The 20702-nt window shown below is 38.3% G+C and overlaps 1 protein-coding gene across 1 annotated transcript in view; it reads right to left on the reverse strand.

Annotated features, from left to right (window-relative positions):
- The window catches only part of Dnaaf5 (Dynein axonemal assembly factor 5), a 124709-nt gene that overhangs the window by 22819 nt on the left and 81188 nt on the right, over positions 1–20702 (reverse strand). Inside the window, exon 7 of the mRNA XM_090386606.1 lies at positions 2274–2442. Within this exon, the coding sequence (XP_090242732.1) occupies positions 2274–2442 (169 nt within the window). The remainder of the gene's footprint in view (positions 1–2273; positions 2443–20702) is intronic.

Here is a 20702-nt window from a genome sequence, read left to right on the forward strand (position 1 = left end):
AATATTATGATGCAGTCACAAAGGAACTGGATGCAGGGAATAACTTTGATATTATATACTTGGATCTTAGAAAGGCTTTTGATACTGTTGCACATGGAAGACTCCTGCACAAATTGGAGCAGTGTGACATTGGAGGCAAATTGCTGCTGTGGATAAAGGGGTGGTTGAGTGGGAGAAGACAGAGTGGTAATCAATGGACACTGCTCGTCGTGGACTAATGTTATTAGTGGAGTCCCTCAGGGCTCAGTGTTGGGTCCATTATTGTTTTCTGTATTCATAAATGATATTGATGATGGTATATCAAGCTTAATGTCGAAGTTTGCAGACGATACAAAGGTAGGCAGGGTTGTCAAGGACACTACTGACACTATGCTGCTGCAACAGGATCTGGAAAGGTTGAGCAGATGGGCTGAGAGGTGGCAAATGAAGTTTAACATTGACAAATGTAAAGTACTACACATAGGAAACAGCAACCCCAGAGCAACGTATCAACTCTGTGGTACTACACTGACAGTAGTAGAGAATGAAAGGGATCTGGGGGTGGTTGTGCAGGCAGATATGAAGTTCTCTGAGCAGTGCAGATGGGCTGCAAGAGTAGCTCATGGTGTATTGTCAATGATATATAGGAATTTTTCTAGCAGGGATAAGGAGGTGATTATTCCCTTGTATAACGCAATGGTCAGGCCACACCTAGAGTACTGTATACAGGTCTGGAGGCCTCATTTCAAGAAGGATGTAGAGCTGCTGGAACGAGTACAGAGAAGGGCAACAAGATTAGTGAATGGAACAAAGGGGTGCTCTTACGAAGAAAGGCTTAAGTTTTGCAAATTACAGTGTCTGGAGAATAGGCACCAGTGAGGTGATCTGATAGAGGTGTATAAAGCCTTGAATGGTTTGAGCATGCTCAATGCTGATGGGATTCTACCTGTTGCTCAGAATAATCACCGAGAGGGCATAAATTCAAATTGAGGAAAGACAGAAATAGGATAGACGGGCAGGAATTTGCCTTTAGCCGGCGGGTGGTTGGTTGGTGGAACAGACTTCCATCCCTTGTCATGGAAGTTGATAGCCTAAATAAGTTTAAGGCTCAGCTGGACAGGTATTTTGAACGAACAGAGGGGTGAAGTGGAAGTGGTTTTTTTTTTTTATTGGCTGATGCTGCATAAGCTTGCTTTCTTGCATCAAATGCCTCTACTAATGCTAATGCTAAAAGTGCTGCATAAGCATTTAAGGAAATTCCGACTAACATAGTTCTGCGGAGTGCAACTCTTACGTAAGTCAGAGAGTGGCTGTATCTGTTGTATGAAAATCAGCACTGTCTTGCTAGTGCAGGATTTTTCATTGTTCGTCCCTGTTTCCTTGAGACATGCAGTATTCAATTGTTGAGGCCTGCCTCCTCATGGGAAGGACAAGTACCAGGAAGGCTTTTGGCTTGCTTCCTTTTAGCTAAATGACAGGTGACCTCAAAACAACATTACCCAACACTATACACAGGCAATTTCACAGACCGCACTACTTACACATGACTGGCTTTACAGAGCTTGGTATGCAGCACAGGTTTACAAGGCAGGGTTGAATATCTGTTCCAGAACTGCCCTACCTCAGAAACATACATACATGTTCTTTCTGTACACATTATGTAACTATATTCAAATTCTGCATACCCAATATCAAAGTGACACCATATTTATGTTATACCTAAAATTTTAATCAGTAAATATAATGTGAAACTAGTTCACAAAGCAATCTAAGCAATTTGATATAAATGCAATGTGTGAGAGACTGACAAAAATTAACTATTAATTTTTTTGAGAATTTAGTAAAAATCTCAGTTATAAATCGGCCAACACATGGATTAAGTCATAATTTTAGTGTAATTAAGCAATATTAGAAGTAATTTTAAAACACAGTTAATGAGCAAGAAATTATAACAAAGATTAAGGAAGCGGTCTGCATAAACTACTTCCGTAAGTTCAGAGAAAGGGAATAAACAGCAATAATGGCAACTTCTGACTGGCTAAGGTTGATCAATTATGTCCCAGAGATTTAAATCACTAAAATACTCTATTCGTGTGGGCAATAGACTTCAATAACTTTAATGGCCTCAAAATGTTATTTTCATCTTGAAAATTTATTATGAAATAAAGATATTATTCAAGCATCAGTATGTTTGCATATGATTTTCAAGATGAAGATGTAACTCAAGAGTTAGGTAACAGAAAGATTTATCTAAACAAATCTACACATATAAACAATCAACAAAATAAACAAACCTGAATCATGAATTACTGTACAACAAATAGACAATTCAGGGCTACTGGTTGTCCATAAATGATGATTAGTACAAATTTGTTCAAGAAGTCTTTTTTTATGAAGCTTGTATAGATCTTTCACAGCAGGCAAGGAAAGAACAACTGCTAATTTATGCATCCCATCACTGACCTAAAAATAATTCATAAGATTATTGGATGAATATTTTTTTTTTCTTTTTTTTTAAATTTAATATAATTACAGTTGGGTGGTCATATTCTTGTCATAAAAAAAAATTGCATTGCAACTTACTGTAAATAGTACTATACATCATGAAAAAGCTAATATTATAGTAAATCTTCCCATTAGTGGGAACCTCCGAATAATGGGCAGTTCTTAATGCACTGGCAGAATACGTGCTATCTTGCAGATCATGCTACCTCTCATTAATGAACCCTCTCAATAACATATATAGCATAAAGTGTGTTAGTTGTCTGACGGCATCAGGGGTTTCCTCCATCTCCAAGTTGTATTCTTTGTGAGTGACACAGAACTCTGTGGAGGTCAGAGATTTAAAAAGTATATGGGGAGTGGTCTGTTGTGTAGCATTATGTTCTGTTGTTTCTCTGACCATTTAATCGTTGGGCCCCTATTGGGACCCACCGTTGCCCACACTTTGCCACAAGGAGGCAGGTCAGGCATGCAGTAGCTTATTTAAGTACTCTGGCAGGCTCCACCACCTAATTTCCAAGGATTTCAGTGGCAAGCCTAAAAAAAAGGGAGGGGGGTGTCCACTAGAATTTGGCCAAAAGAGATTTACAAGAAAGCAGTAGAATTTAGACGTTGATTAGACTTTGGCGGCATTGTTAAGGGGTGCACTCGGTCGATTTACTGAGGAGGGGGAATTGAATACTGGGGAAAATAGATAAAAGGATAGGGAGTAGGCATCCCCAAAGAGGTCAGTGGAGACGAGCCCCACCAGGCAAAGTATGGGGGGAGGCAGGGAGGGGAGGAGATAGAGCCCTGTCTCCTCCCCTCCACCTTCAATATACCGGATCCCTTTAAAACCCCATCCCTGCCTGGGGATGGGGTTTTAAAGGGAACCGGGTTAAAGTACTTAGTTCAGATCACCAAATGGCGTGTTGGCAGCAAAGCCGCAGTATGTTTTCGTCGGTGATGGGTGTCATGTCCATGTAGTTTCGAATCCAGTAGAAAGGTCAAACTGCCCATCCCGCTCTGGGGGTGGAATATGTTAGATGGCAGTAGGAAACCCACCAGACGAAGGGGTTGGAGAGACACACATTTACTTCATTCATAATCTGCATTCACTCTACTTACATTCTATTTTTTTTTTTTTCCCTTATATTTTATAATTTTTTTTCCCAAGTTTTATATACAGTGAAACTTCCCTTTAACAGACAGCCATGGGGAACGAAATTTTTTGTCCGTTAGAGAGAAGTGTCCGCCAACAAGAAGTCTGAGGGAGAAAAAAAAAAAGAAAAAAAAATTGTTTAACGTTTAATGTAAAATTAAATTAAAATATATACAGATTTTGAACAATATTTTTGTAAAAAATATACAATTACATACACAAGAGATAAAGAAAAATCGTTAAACGTTTAATGTAAAATTGAATTAAATTATATACAGATTTTGCAAAATATTTTTGTAAATAATATACATACAATTGTGCTATGCATATTATGACTTTATCTTAAGAAAAATACATACAGTAATCACTTATTTTCTTCTCCACCTTCTTCCGGCTGATAATTTTGTTTTCAACATTTGTTTGGAGTGAAGAAACCATCAAAAGTCCTTCAGTATCTTCTTCGGTGGCGAAAAACATTTTTAAACGATTGATTTGTATGAGCGCTTCTTCTTCTATTTTCCATCGGTGGTTCGTCGTTAATATGTTCTTCGACAGAATGACCTCCTTCCATTTCTTCATCCTCATGAGGAACTTCTTGAAAAATATCGATGATAATGTCGTTGACATCTAGAGCACCATCTTCTGTAGTGATGTTCGAGTCTATATCTTTGTAGCCAGCGTCACTTGTAGCTGAAGTATCGTACATTATCAATAGATGTTGAAGTTCTTGTTCTTCTTGGTGCTCCACATTGCTGTTCACAACTTCAATTTTTGCATTTGAGAAGCCAGACTTTACAAAACAGTTCACGACAGTTTGTTTTCTAATTGCACTTACTGAAAAGGAAATCCATTGAATCGCATCTAGGATGCTGATTTTCTTTGCAAGGTCACTCGCACATGTTACATCGTTCGTGTTTGCAATGAGATGTCTTAAAACACGTTTTGAAGTGAAGTTTAAATTTTTTTATTATCCCTTGATCCAAGGGCTGACACTCTGCAGATGTGTTTGGTGGCAGAAAAACGATTTGAATGTTGGACAATTCAATGTGCGGGTGAGATGCAGCATTATCCATGAAAAGAATAATTTTTCTGTTTTGACGAATCATGTTTTGGTTAAAGTGACTTATCCATTCGCTCATGATATCTCGTGTCATCCACGCTTTTTTATTAGACTTCCAGTCAACATTCAACTTTATGCCCTTGAAACAACGAGGATTTTGTGGTTTTCCTATAACAAGAGGTTGTTCAAAGTCTCCCAGCATATTTGTACACAATAGTACAGTCAAGCGTTCCTTAGAAATTTTTAAGCCCTGGCACTTTTCGTTTTTTAGACTCATTGTTTTTTCAGGAAGAGCTTTAAAAAACAACCCTGTTTCGTCACAGTTGTAAATATCCTTAGCTTCAAAATCACGACATAAATCTTCCAACGGTCCACTCTGTTACAACCCCAGTTCATACACCTTCACCACTTACAGTTTACCAAGAAATTTTATGCCGAGTTTTGAACTTGTCTCGCCATCCCACAGAAGCTTTGAACTCATTTACTCCCATAGATTTCACAACCTCCAAAGCCTTTTCCCTAATAATAGGCCCATTAATGGGAATTTTTTTAGCACGTGCGCGACAAAACCACTCGTACGTAACATTGTCAATTTGAAGTCCAACAGTTTTCGGGAATGATTTTTGAACGTGATCATTTCCGTGTTGCCGAAATTGTTTGAGCAGTTCATTTTTTTTCTTTAGGATGTTGCTTACCTGCGTCTTCCCGATTTTGAATTTTGCAGCGAGATTGCGAACACTATTTTTTTGCCGATTATACGCATTAATGAGTTTGACTTTATCTTTTAAAGTTAAATGTTTACGAGAAGACATTGTGCACTTCACACGACACTGAACAAAACTGAAAAGACGAAAGGCCGACCAAATTCTCCCCCCCCACACACACCGAATTCATCAGAAGTTTTACACGTGCCTTAAAATTCTTGAAAAACGGTTTAGAACCGCGACGTAAACCTTGATAAAATTCAGAGAATCGGAAATAGAAAATAAACACACGACTGAGGCAATACATTGTTGTTGTTATGTGGTTTTTAGGAGCATTAGCAACTAAGGCCATATTGCTCCAGGGATATGCGGTGGTCATTACCTGACCTTTCTGCATCCTCCGTATTTGGTGGGCACGGGCTCAAACCCGGGTCTAATCAAGAAGCATGTGCTACGCACTGCTGCTCCTGCCCACCTGGCTACCGAGGCACCAGGCAATACGTGGAAAAAGTTCCTAGAAAAAGGGCCGTGAGCTCTTTCGCAGTCCATTATGGGGAGATCAAATTAAGTGCTATCTAAACGAAACAGTGCAGATTGCCTGTCCACGTCCGTTACAGAGAATGTCCGCTAGATAGAAGCTGAAAACACATTAAAACCAATAGAGGTGAGTTGGGGAATTTGAAAATGTCTCTTGTAGAGAGATGTCCGTTAAAGAGAGATGTCCATTAAAGAGAGGTGTCCGTTAGGAGAAGTTTCACTGTATATATATATATATATATATATATATATATATATCTGATAATTAAAATAAATGATATTTAAAATAAAAAACATCAGCCAGTAGTACGGTAAAAATGCAGAGCGAAACGAAATGCAAAATAATATAAAATAAACAAACAGGGAAAGGAAAGTAGAAATAATAAGACAAAAAGGTAGTCGATAATCCCCTGTATAATTTAGTCATTAAACCCAATTAATAAAAACAATGTAAATTTAAAATAATGCCAATTATATAGAATTTAGCGGTAGCCCCCCTCGAAGGTACCAGTTCCAAAAGACGTGAAATATCACCAAAAAGGGGTTAAAGAAACTACAAAAACTAAAATATCAAAATAATAGACTGACCATTATGCCCCATATCGACAGAGGACCACAAGGCCAATAATGGTCATGGAATCGCTGCATTTCAATCGTCATACAAATCATCGCAAAGGCGGAAATATCGAAGAACCAAACCACCCCTCCATTCTCCGATATATCAACCAATGCAGAGGATTTGCATGGCGGTGGTCCTTATGCAGCGAGAAATAATCTATAGAACAGACAGCACTCTACGATGCCTTTGCGATGATTTGTATGACGATTGAAATGCAGCGATTCCATGACCATTATTGGCCTCGTGGTCCTCTGTCGATATGGGGCATAATGGTCAGTCTATTATTTTGATATTTTATTTTTTGAAGTTTCTTTAACCCCTTTTTGGTGATATTTCACGTCTTTTGGAACTGGTACCTTTGAGGGGGGTACCGCTAAATTATATATAATTGGCATTATTTTAAATTTACATCGTTTTTATTAATTGGGTTTAATGACTAAATTATACAGGGGATTATCGACTACCTTTTTGTCTTATTATCTCTACTTTCCTTTCCCTGTTTGTTTATTTTATATTATTTTGGTTGCGTTTCGCTCTGCATTTTTGCCGTACTACTGGCTGATGTTTTTTATTTTAAATATCATTTATTTTAATTATCAGATATAATTAGGCTTCATGTGGAGGATGTGCATTTGCTGCCTCTAATGATAGCTTCATATTCATATTTATTTATTTTTATTACTTTTGCCTAACTTTTACATCACATTTGTGTATATATATATATATATATATATATATATATATATATATTTTTTTTTTTTTTCCTTTTTCACTCACACTCATTCTTCTTTTTCTCACACACCATGGGGGATACAATGATATGTAGTGTAAATTTAAATACTAATTAAAACTAGCGTTAGTGTGTACTTAACTGTAGCATTTATTCTTTGTGTTTTTTTCTCACACACACTTTCATTCATTCTTCTGGATTTCATTTCATTTATTCAACTCTTGCTTTCTGCACTGCACTCTCTGGGCACCTCAACTTACTGTTATTCTTCAGCTGTGGTGCAGGCCTAGCCACAAGATTTTTGTAGGCTAGGGGAGAATGCAGTGTTTGTGTTGTTAGTAAATGTTTGTTAGTATATATAAAGTAATGTAAGTTATTTTTAACTTTGTATTCTTTCGGCCAATTACATTTGCTCTTCCACTCATTCCCATTCACTCTCTCTTTCCCTCATGCTTTATCACTCTTTCTTTCACCAAAACTGCCATTTATTACCTTTTACCATAATTCCTAGTTCAGTGCCAGCCTATTCATTCTGTCTTTCATTCTCATTCATTCTACATTGCATTTCCTTGCTACTAGCTTAATGATATTTTTCAGTTACTCTGCTTCCCTGGCTGCTTGTTATTTGGTTTTAAGGAGCATTAGCAACTAAGGCCATATTGCTCCGGGATATGCGGTGGTCATTCCCTGACCTTTCCACATCCTCCGTATTTGGTGGTGACGGGCTCGAAACCCGGTCTAATCAAGAAGCGTGTGCTACGCACTGCTGCTCCTTCCCACCTGGCTACGGAGGCGCCTTCCCCTGGCTGCCTGTACATCTCCCTCCCCTACATAGTTACTTATTTGGTGTAGGGCCCCAGGTTCCTACACATGGCAGGGTAATCCTGGGGAGTTTTATCATGTCAGATTTCTGTCAGGGTGCAGAATATTGATATCCTGACAGTTTTTAAGTCATTGTCTGGGCATGGTGGGAAACTTGGGCAATTTTAACTATTGATTATTGTTTAATTGCTGGGGGGCTGAATTGCCATTCTTTGGATAGTTTCTGCACATTTCGAATACTTTCTATGTGAAAGATGTAAAGGCTTTATTTATAATTTTCCTCTTCTATGATAAACAGATGTTCTTCTACCCTGGGAAGAGAACTAGGTTTATACAAAATGCATTAATCTCATAATGTGGAGGTGGTTTACCTTAGTTAGTATTAGCCATATAGTGCAGAGAAGCTATAGGCTTTTGCAGCACCAGCCAAAAAACATAAAAAAATAATAAAACAATAGAAATTTTTAAAAAAATAAATAAATAATAATAACTAAAATACATAAATAAATAAAAAAAAAGAAAGAATAGTTAAGTAGTAGTAGTGGTAAATGATGCACGGAAGCAAACTTTTACACACACACACACACACACACACACAATGAAAGCCTATTCCAACAATCAACCACCTGCTAGCTAAAGGTAAACTTCCACACATCTATCCTGCAACCATCCTTCAACTTAAATTTATATCCCCTCAAGCGTGTAGTCTCAGCAAGAGGAAGAATACCATTCACATTCAGCTTACTCAATTTATTCAAGGATTTAAACACCTGAATGAGATCACAATGCAGGTGCCTAGGCTCGAGATGCTACAATTTACAGAAATGAAGCCTTTCTAGGTAAGGACACCCTTTTGTTGTAGTAGTAGTAGTAGAAGAGGCATGTGATGCAAGAAAGCAAGCTTATGTAGCATCAGCCAAAAAAAAAAAAAAAAAAAACATTTCACACATCCATTCCCTATAAAAGTTTGTCCAGTTCCTCCTTGAATTTATTTAACCTATCAACTTCCACAACAACAGATGGAAGTTTGTTCTAGCAATCAACTACCCGCTGGCCAAAGACAAATTTCTGGCAATACACCTCTGAAGCTCTTGATAACCACCTACAAGTTGATGCAGTCTACACAGACATATCTAAGGCATTTGATAAAGTCCCGCACGAACAACTTCTGGAAAAACTTAAGCTGTATGGCATCCGTGACCCTTTGCTCTCATGGCTACGCAGCTATATTACGCATCGTTCCTTGAGCGTTATCATCGATCAAGTGAACTCAGACTGTTTTATACCACTAAGCGGAGTACCACAAGGCTCTCCCTTAGGTCCTCTTCTCTTCATTGTTTTCGTAAATGATCTTCCTTCTTTCATCTACACCTCCAATGTTCAAGTTGCTCTCTATGCAGATGATCTTAAGATCTACTCAGCAGTGAAGGAGACTACCGATTCTCAACAACTTCAATGTGCTCTCAATAAATTCTCTCTGTGGCTATCTCTGAATGGCTTGTCTGCTAACCCCTCGAAGTGCAAAGTTATCTCTTTCTCATCTTGCAGATCTCCACAACTAATGAATACGGAGTATAGTATTAACTCTGTGATCATCGAAAGGTGTGACCAAGTTAACGACTTAGGGATTCTCTTTTCCAGCAGTGCTAAATTCGATGCCCATGTCCTTAAAATCACCAGCAAAGCATTCAAAACACTGGGATTCATCAAACGGAACACATACAAGTTCAAAAACTACAGATATGCGGTTATCCTTTATAAAACTATTGTACTGCCAATCCTTGAATTCAGTTCACCCATCTGGAATCCTCACACAAAGACTTTAACTAACAAAATTGAAGCAGTCCAAAAAAACTTTATCCGTTACCTTACGTACCGCAATCCTCTATTCTATCACTCAGTGTATTATGAATCGCTGTGTGATTACTTTCATCTAAGGCCTCTGTGCACTAGAAGAGTTACTGCTGACATCGCCCTCCTAGCCAAATTAATCACTGGAATTTATGAAGCATCTGATATCCTGAGTAAAATAAACTTCAATGCTCCCTGTAGACAGGTCAGGAACCTTACACCGTTTCGCCTTGACTCTGCCAACACGGACTTAATGAAGTTCAGTCCACTGAACAGAATCAGCAAATCAGCAAATGACTCTCGCATTGACTTCTTTGACAACTCCCAATCACTGATGAACTCCATCCACAAGTTTGCCTCTTCACTTAAACTGCAAAGTGACTAGCTCACATCTAATTATTGTAGCTTATTATTTGTTATATTATTTTTCTATTCTCTAACGGATTAATTATTACTTGTTTTACCGGTAACTTAACTTAATACAATCCTCTTTTGTACATATGCTTTATTGTTTGAATTTGTATCAATGTTTATCGTCCTGTAGGATTTCACATTATTGTTATTATGTTTATTGATCTGATCTCAGATACACTGTTAATGGTTACCTGTTGTGTATCTTTTTATTAATAAAATAAAATAAAATAAAATAAAAAACATCTATTCTACAACTGTCTTTCCTCAATTTGAATTTATGTCCCCTCAGGTTTGTAATCTGAGCAAGAGGAAGAATCCCATCAGAATTGAGCCTGCTGAACCCATTCAAGGCCTTATACACCTCAATCAGATTACCTCGCAGGTGCCTAGTCTCCAGAAACTGCAATTTGCAGAACTTAAGCCTTTCTTGGTAAGAGGACCCCCTTCATTCCCCTCACCAACCTTATTGTCCTTCTCTGTACTCACTCAAGCAACTCTACATCCTTCCTAAAATGAGGCTTCTAGACCTGTACGCAGTACTCAAGGTATGGCCTGACAATTGCCGTATACAAAGGGATAATCACCTCCTTTTCCCTACTAGCAAAATTCCTGTATATCACTGACAATACCCATGACCTGTTCTGGCGGCCTGTCTGCACTGCTCAGAAAACTTCATATCTCACTGCACAATTACTCCCAGGTCTTTTTCATTTTCTATCACCCTAAGTGTAGTACCACACAGTTGGTATAGGGACCAGTCGTTTCTAATTTTCTTAAATGAATTCAAAAATGGAATGGAGGGTGTAATATCAAAATTTTTAGATAATGTAAAAATTGGAAGAGTGGTTAATGTTCAATGTCAAGCATTGCTTCTTTAGGACAACTTGGATAGGCTTCAGAGATGGTTAGAAGAGTGGTTGCTATATTTTAATGCAGCAGAATGCAAGATCTAACACTTTGGAGAATAGCACTCCCAAAACAACTTATACATTTGGTGAGACTGAATTAAAAATAGCAGAAGAAGAAGGAATGAATTTGGAAGTTGTGATACAGATAGATATGAAGTTCTCTGGGCTGTATAGAGGTGATAAGGAAGGTCTATGATGTCTTATTGATGATATAATAATCATTTGATTGTATAAAGAGAGATATGGTGGTCATATCTAATTAATTCTACTGTATAAGGCAATTGTAATACTGTGTCAAAGTATGGAGACTAAGAAAAGACATCAAGTTTCTTGAAAGAGACCAACCTTTTTCGTGAGATCTACAAAAGGGTACCTGTACGGCAAAATATGTAGGCTACAGAGCTCAGTAACTTTAGAGGGACTCTGAATAAGGTCTATATGACTCTGGGAGGGAATAGTAAAATGAATTTCAACTGTTATAAAAGATTTCAGAAACAGGGGCTATAAATTCAAAGTACAGTGAAAGAGGTTTAGACCGGATTATAGGAAGGTTTTCTTTGCTTTTGAGTTGTTAATTACTGGAATAAGTTACCTCCAACAGCAGTTGAAGCTGACAGCTTGGAGAACTTCAAAGGTAAGCTGGTTTGTTATTTGTTTTTTAGGAGCATTAGCAACTAAGGCCATATTGCTCCGGGGTATGCGGTGGTCATTCCCTGACCTTTCCGCATCCTGCGTATTTGGTGGTGATGGGCTCGAACCCCGGTCTAATCAAGAAGCGTGTGCTGCGCACTGCTGCTCCTTCCCACCTGGCTACGGAGGTGCCTCAAAGGTAAGCTGGACAGTAACCTAAGTGAGGAGAGAAACATATAGGTAGTTGGTTTTTTTTTTTTTTTTTTTGTTTAAGTGGGAAAAACATAAGTAGTTTATTTATATATTTTATTTTTATTTTTTGTGCAACAAAAGCCAAATAGTACAAATTTGAAATAAACAGCAATCTACTTCTCCCTTTGGAATAGTGCTTTTTATTTAACAGGCAGTGTGCAATACAATATGAGCTAAATTCATCTCACAGCAACCTAGTTTGTCAAAGCTACATTCTACGTATCATTTTAACAGCACTGGAGCTTATCTTTCATATCTGTAGTGTAGTGTAGTATATTGTATTTTTGTAGAAGCACTGTATGTGTATTCATGGATCAAGTTGCATATTGTATAGGCTAGATCGTATGTATAGCTTAGCTTAGCTTAATAACTAGATCGTATGTAAGCCTATATATACGATCTAGTTATTACATTACAGCACATAAGGACTCCTTAAAAAATCAAGAGATATTGTATAGGCTTAAAAATTCGAAATAACTCGCAGGAGAAAACCTTACAATGCCACTCGTTTAGAGAAGTCTGGGTTTTATTCCCATCAATGACTGGAGGAATTTTTAAAGCCCTCTTCAACTGAGGCTGTATCTAGTCAATCTAAGGTGGAAGGCATAAGAACCAACTAAATCTGCCATTGAGACTTGTATAAAGTCCTCAATGGCATATTCAAAGCTACATACAAAAATAAAGCTTTCAATCTAACTGGTATCATCAATGTTAAACTTGTTTTTCTCCTTCCATATACAACTGTATCATTCCATTAGTCCAAGGAATTATTACAACATTTTAAACTTTTTCTATCTGCAACAAGTTCTTAAAGCATCTTTTGCCAAAATTGGAATATACTGGATCATTATCACTTCTTGCCAGTAGGACCACCATATTGGATGTTATGCAATATGGTGGTCCTACACCTGGGTTAAAACAAATTAACCCAGAAAATGATTTTTTAAAGCAGAGAAGGAAGGTGTGTGTGTGTGTGTGTGTGTGTGTGTGTGTGTGTGTGTGTGTGTGTGTGTGTGTGTGTGTGTGTGTGTGTGTGACAGAGAGAGAGAGAGATCTGACTTTAACATAAAGATTCCATTGGAATAACTTTAGTTTCAGACATTTAAATTTACCCTGAAACAGCTGTTGATAAAAAAACTGTTCAATCTAAGATTTCTAATTTATTTTTCATAAAGTAAATTTTTTAATTACACACGCTTTAAATCTTAATTGTAACTGAAAGGCATGTACAATCAGAAAATTTGTATATTCAATTTGTACTTCTGTAAATTAAAATAAAAAAACTTTTAACTGGTATACTACTTGTAAATATTTGATTATATATTTTCCTGCCCCTTCAGCTCATGGACATCTCTCAATAATGAAGATCACAACATACAGAACTGGTGTCCATTTCAAGAAAGTTTCAAGGCATATTATACAGTGCTATAAAAATAAAAGACAATTTACCTCCTAAAATATACCACCCACAGTTAATGAACCAATGCAAAGTTTCATATAATTTCTTCATCAAAGTCCCATTGTTGAGTTTCAGGATATTACAACCTTTTCAACAACAGATAATAACCCATAAACTTTGAATTACTAGTATTTTGAAATTTTACAACTTTCTTTTAGGTTGTAAAATTTCAAAATACTTTCTTTCTTTTAGGTGGATAAAAACTAAAGCCAATTACCAAACGTAACCAGGCAACTTCATGCTTCAAAGAGCCTTTTACTGATATAATATTTAATAATGTGTAATCCCACTTTTGGCCTTATATACACTCATCAGTAAACTCCAAACAAATTTTTGATAATAGGAAGGTGGGTGGGTACCTTGGTCCTATTCTCCTTCAGTGCAGTGATCGATTTGGCTACTCACTGAGAGCCTGTTGGCTAGGCCCAAAGTTAACATTCCATCTCATCCTAAAAGTGTTTAATGGGTTAAGGTTGGAGCTCTGGGTAGGCTAATGAAACTTTTACATGCCCATGTCTTCAAAACTATTAATGCCACACTGTCATATTGACATAGAAAAGAGTCCTTCGAGCAGTGCTGCCACAGCATAGGAAAAGCAGAATATCAAAGAAAACCCACTTTACAAGAAAAATCAATGCAGGAGTCCTACAAGGTGGTGTCCTGTCTGGCCTTCTCTTCTCAGCCATTCTGATTCCTTTCATGAGTCCTCGTGATGATGCTCTAATATATGCCGACAATATAAAGTTTCTTACCTTAATCCCACCGTCTGCAAACCCAATGGCAATTACGTCTTCCATCACAGAGAACTTGACCACTCTTTCAACTTACTTGAAGATGTTTGGATTAAACCTTAACCCGTCAAAATCTGCAATAATGACTTACTCATTGAAACAGCAACCAACAATAATTCAACCTTTAGTTTTAGGTACTCTAATTCCAGTGGTTACCTGCCATAAAGATCTCGGTGTCTATTCTGATCCGAAGCTGAAATTTAATGTTCACACAGAATACCTCCGGAAGCATTTTAACACCCTATACTGGAGAGCGAAACAACAATTACTTCATTCCAACGATGCCACAACCACTACCAGATATCTTCAAGCCACTGTTTATCTGGCTATTTTATACGCTGCTGAAATTTGGGCATTTGCGTTGCCTTCACTTCAAAAACCGGTGTTCTCATGTGAATACTGGACCCTGAAATGGGCCACAAATAAGCATCGCCGACCCCCTCAATTGAGAACAACTGAGATGGCTGAGCAGCTAAATGTACCCAGGCTCCCGAGGTTAATTGACAGCAGGCATTTAATGACTTCAGTAAAAATGTACACAGGAGTGATAAACGCCCCAAACATCTGGGATTTCTGTCAGTGGCACAATCCTACGCCATCCTTGAGGTCAGAGCCCACACTAATCCTCAAATACAACTGGTTGAAACTGTGTAGTTGGTTCCTACCTGCCCAGGCACTCCCCAAAATTCAGGCACTGCTCCATCTTGGAGTCGACCTTCAGAAATTAGCTACCGACTACAAATACCGTCACATGCTCCTCGAGTGGATTACATATGTGGAACTGGGATAATTTCCTCCATATAACGTTTAGCCCTCTCCTCATTTTTTCATTATTATAATTTAAATGTTTGTAACTATAATTTCCATGTAACGGTAATTTTTTTCCTTTTTGCCAATTAATTTCATTTATAATGTAAAACTCCTGGCCATGTCGTCGTGTTGAGTATTATTGTCTCTAGTACATGTCCTGTACTTATTAGCAATAAAGAATTTATTTATTCGTTGTTCCAGGAATGACAATCCAAGTCCAAAGCCAAATCACAAAAAAAAGAAAAAAACTGCAGATAATGACAGTACCTCCATCAAATTTTGCAGTTGGGATGGAGTTCTCTAAAAAAGAAAAAAACTGCAGATAATGACAGTACCTCCATCAAACTTTGCAGTTGGGATGGAGTTCTCTGGTAAATAATTTTCTGGCATTTGCAAGACACAAAATACAGCCATCAGATCAGAAAGCCATGTACTGCAATTCTTCATCATTCCATAACACAGCTTTCCAATGTTCCATGCAGTGCCAGTCCCAAAATTTGCAGGGCCCTGTTCAAGAATTACTTGCAAGCCCTGTCAGCCTTAGCATTAGTAGAGGCACATGATGCAAGAAAACAAGCTTATACAGCACAGCCAAAAAAAAAAAAAAAAAACTTCCCATTTCACCCATCCATTCACTCCAAATGTTTGTCTAGTTCTGCCTTGAATTTATTTAAGCTGTCAACTTGTACAACAACAGATAGAAGTTTGTTCCAGCAATCAACCACACGCTGACTAAAGGAAAACTTCCACACATCTATTCTACAACTGTCTTTTCTCAGTTTGAATTTATGTCCCCGCACGCAATTAATCCAAGCAAGAGACAGAATTCTATCAGCATTGAGCTTGCTCAAACCATTCAAGCTTTATACACCTCAATCTGATCACCCTGGAGGTGCCTAGTCACCAGACACTGTAATTTGTAAATCTTAAGCCTTTCTTCGTAAAAGCAACCCTTGTTCCGTTCACTAATCTTGTTGCCCTTCTCTGTACTCATTCCAGAAGCTCTACATCCTTCCTAAAATGAGACCTCCAGACCTGTAAAAAGTACTCATGGTGTGGCCTGACCATTACCTTATACAAGGGGATAATCACCTCTTTATCCCTGCTAGAAAAATTCCTGTATATCACTGACAAGACACCTGAGCTACTCTTGCAGACTGTCTGCACTGCTCAGAAATAACTGTTTGTTATTTCCTTACCTCAAGAAGTTAAAAACAATACAGATATTATTGAAAGTGAGTATAATGTAAAAATTACATTTTTAAATGATGTCCTATGGTCGATATCAAATAAAACATACAAAATTAGAGAGAAGTGTATGCTGTACTTCTAGCAATTTTCAAGTTGACTCGCAAAAGTGCTCTTGGAGTGACAATGTGGATAACTAGATATTAAGACGGTGGAGGCTCATTGATGGAAAAAAGGAAGACACGGATGATATCATTATTTAGACCACTTGAGCATGGGGCCCTGTTCAACACAACCGGCTGAACATGCTTGTGGCCAGCCCTGGATTCAGGGACCAATAATGATAGGTTGTGCACCAGACAAGTCAATGCTGTGCACTGCATGCTATGATGTTTAATTTGTATGCTGCAGCTCTTCCATAAAAATCTAATGCTATGCAGCTTCCTAACATCAGTTCCTGTGGCCTCCCTGAATTACTGGTTGACAGTATTTTTTTTTTTTTTTTATGTAAACCCCAAACACAAGAGGTATTAGAACCTATAGTACTTAGTATCGTGCTTGGGTTGGAGTTTGAGAGGACAAAAGAAGATATTTCTTAACACTGGATTTGAACTTCCGTAGACTGTAATTTTCAGGAATTACGTACAAAGGAAGGTTGTTCCAGAAAACGCCAGTTGAATGAATAAACGACGAAGATGAAAAGTTGGTTCTGTGAGTTTGAAGTCGAACAGTAAATGAATGTTGGAGGTCGCGGCATGTGTTCGGACTGTTTTGAAAGAGAGAGCGGAAATTACAGAAGCCAATTCAAAAGAACAGTACCCAGGGAAATATCTGTAGAAGAGGCATGCAGCAGAAACAGTACGTCTATGAAACAGCGTGTGTGAAGAGACTGTTAGAGATGAATCATTAATTAACCTAACTGCTCTCTTCTGAACGGAATCAAGAAGAGAGAGAGGTTTTAGGGGACACCACCCTAGATGTGGGAAAAATATTCCATGGTAGGGCGGATTTACAATTTGTACAGAGTGAACAACTGTTTGGAAGAAAAGTAACACTGAGAGCGAAAGAGAAAACCAAGTTTTTTAGATGAAGAGAAAGCAATATTTGTAATGTGCTTGTGCCAAGAGAGATTAGAAGTCAGGGTAATCACCAAAAAAGATATATCATTTTGCCTAGAAATTGAAGTGTCACTAAAGATAAGCATAGGAGCAGAAGAATCCTTTTTGCGAGATATAAGACAAGACTGAGTTTTAGAAGGATTGAAATCAACTAAGTTGTCTTTGCCCCACCGAAGAATTACCTGGAGATTGGCATTTAAGGAACTGCTAGCAAATTTTTGAGAAGTTGAAGCTGATTGAGCAGGGCAAGGTTTCTCAAAATGGAAAGTGGAATGCAATGTGCTATCATCGGCAAAACTATGGTTAGGATTTCCAGTCAATGGAATAAGGTCATTAATATACAAGAGAAAAACAGTGGTGGAAAGAACTAAACTTTGGGGGACACCAGCATTAGTGGAGAAGTTAGAAGACAGAGAGCATTCTACCATCACCCTCAGTGAGTGATCAGAGAGAAAACTGGCCAATTACAAAAAACAGTTGGCAAACCATAAGACGGAAGCTTGTTTAGAAGACCCTTATGCCAAACATGATTGACAGCCTTTGAGATGTCAAGAGCAACTGCTTGTGTTTCACCGAACTTTTCCATTGAATTAGTCCATAAATGGGTAATATAATCAAGAATATCACCAGTGGATCGACACTGACGGAATCCATGCTGACGGTTGTTGATCAGAAGGTTTCTAGGTAGTTTAAGAGTTGGCGGTTAATTGATTTCTCCATTACTTTAGAAAGAGTAGAAGTAATTGCAATGGGACGATAATTGGATGGGAGGAATTTGTCACTCTTTTCAGGAACTGGTTGGATATGAGCAAATTTCCAAGCAGAAGACAAAACACGTTTGGAATAAGAAAGTGAAAAACGGCGGCGAAGAACAGGAGTAAGTTCGGGAGCACAGGTTTTGAGAACAAGTGGAGAAATACCATCAGGACATGGAGCTTTGTTACCATCAAGATTCGTCAAAATCCTTCTGACATCTTTTTGATTGTTTGTTTGTTTTGATTTTATTGGCACATAAGCTACTAAGGCTATAATGCGCCAAGACCATGTCATTTATAAAAAAAAATTTAAACTTTCAGTGACCTAATTAGTTTGGTCACTATGTCAAGAGGTATAACAAATATATAAAAGAAAAATGTAAATTTTATAAACGAGCAAAAATATTTATTGATTTTAAAAATCTAAAAATAGCAGACACATTGTCATTGTCGGATAAAATCTGACTGAGTGTATAAGGCTCAGTCAGATGATTAAAAGCAGTAAAACGGATATTACTAAAATCTGGACAATCAATTAAAATGTGTCTGATAGTTAAAATTGTGCCACATGACACACACATAGGAGGGTCATCAGCCCTCAGCAAAAACGAATGAGTTAAATGACTGTGTCCTATGCAGGTTCGGGTAAGAACAACTTCCTCCTTACGATTCCTGCGCAGACTAGACTGCCACGGTTCAATACAGGCTTTATACAATATAGTTTATTCCCAGTCTGTCTATTCCACAAGTCCTGCCATTGGGAGTGTATGTTTTGGTGTATTATTTGCATGTAGTCTGTATAGGGGACTGACAGGCAGCGGTTATTTTTGGGAATTGCAAATCATTTCCCCTAATGTGGCTGGGAATCCAGCAGAAGCGGATATCATATTCACGTCCACGGAGGAAGTGAATCTTCTGCTGAATACTAGACAGAACTGGATGAGGATTATATCGCACAGATATTAAAGCCTGTAACATGCTGAGAGAGTCGGAATATAAAATGAACCGTTTGTATTGGCATTCACTAATGTGATCCAAGGCTAACTCTATAGCGTGCAGCTCTGCAGTAAATATGCTGCATTCAGAGGGAATGTGCTCCGATGTAGAGCTGTCTGTAAAGACAGCAGCAGATCCCACATATGATTCCGACTTCGAACCATCTGTGTAGACTGGCACGAAGTCGGAATATTCAGTTCGGTGTGCTGAATGAAGCTGCAGGTACACAGATGATGGAGCGTCCGACTTTCCCCAATTTCTAAGAGACAAGTCACATGCTGGGACATGAGCATGCGAGGGTGGAAATGGTTGCTTTGGTGTTTGGGCAACCTTGTCTACCTTGATATTAAGTTCTTTGAGTAGCTCTTGGAGACAAATACCAAAAGGACGATTGGCAGTCTTACGGGTATTATATAAATTTTCCCATCGTGGCTCAAAATCGAAGGGCAACGTAAGATGATCTGGCAGGGATTTCAGTTTTAAAAAGTACTTTAAAGACAACTGCTTACGTCGAAGCGATACCGGTGGTTCGTTTGCTTCGACGTATAAGCTCTGGACAGGAGATGTGCGATATGCTCCAGCAGCAATACGTAGGGCCTGATGATGGACGGGGTCCAGCCATTGAAGGACACTGTCTCTGGCTGAGGAATATACCTGGGACCCATAATCTAGTTTGGATCGCACAAGTGCACAGTAAAGCCGAAGAAGGGTGCATCGGTCTGCTCCCCAAGATGTAGCGGAGAGCGAGCGGAGAATATTAAGCCCACATGTGCACTTTGTGCGGAGTTGACGAATATGATCCAAAAAGGTCAGTTTTTTATCGAATATGAGTCCCAAGAATTTTGTGTTCGCTGCTACTGGGATAGCATTTTGTCCGAGTCTTAATTCAGGTTCAGGATGAAGATTACGCTTGCGACAAAAGTGTACGCAAACGGTCTTCTCCGGCGAGAACCTGAAGCCATTAGCAAGTGCCCAGGAATTCAGACTATCAATGGCTTTCTGCAGTTGTCTTTCAATAACCCTCATGTTGCACGACTGACAAAAAATGCTAAAGTCATCAACATAGAGGGCACTGTTTTCAGTTGGAACAAGTTGTTCTGTGATGGAATTTATTTTGATGGCAAAAAGCGTGATACTTAATACTGATCCTTGTGGTACTCCCTCCTCTTGGCTAAAGGAACGAGAGAGTGAGGATCCCACACGAACTTGGAAAGATCGATTGGCTAAAAAGTTTTTAATACAAATGGGGAGTTGCCCCTTAAGACCAAAACTATGCAGATCTTTTAAGATTCCAAATTTCCAAGTTGTGTCATACGCTTTCTCCATGTCAAAGAACACCGACACCAAGTGTTCGCATTTTAGGAAAGCATCGAGGATGGATGTTTCCAGTCTAATAAGATGGTCCAAAGTTGACCGGTTCCTTCGGAAGCCGCACT

Source organism: Mastigoproctus giganteus, chromosome 12, assembly GCF_048544385.1.
Source record: "Mastigoproctus giganteus isolate SK-2022 chromosome 12, ASM4854438v1, whole genome shotgun sequence".
NCBI classification, from domain to species: Eukaryota; Metazoa; Arthropoda; class Arachnida; order Uropygi; family Thelyphonidae; genus Mastigoproctus; species Mastigoproctus giganteus.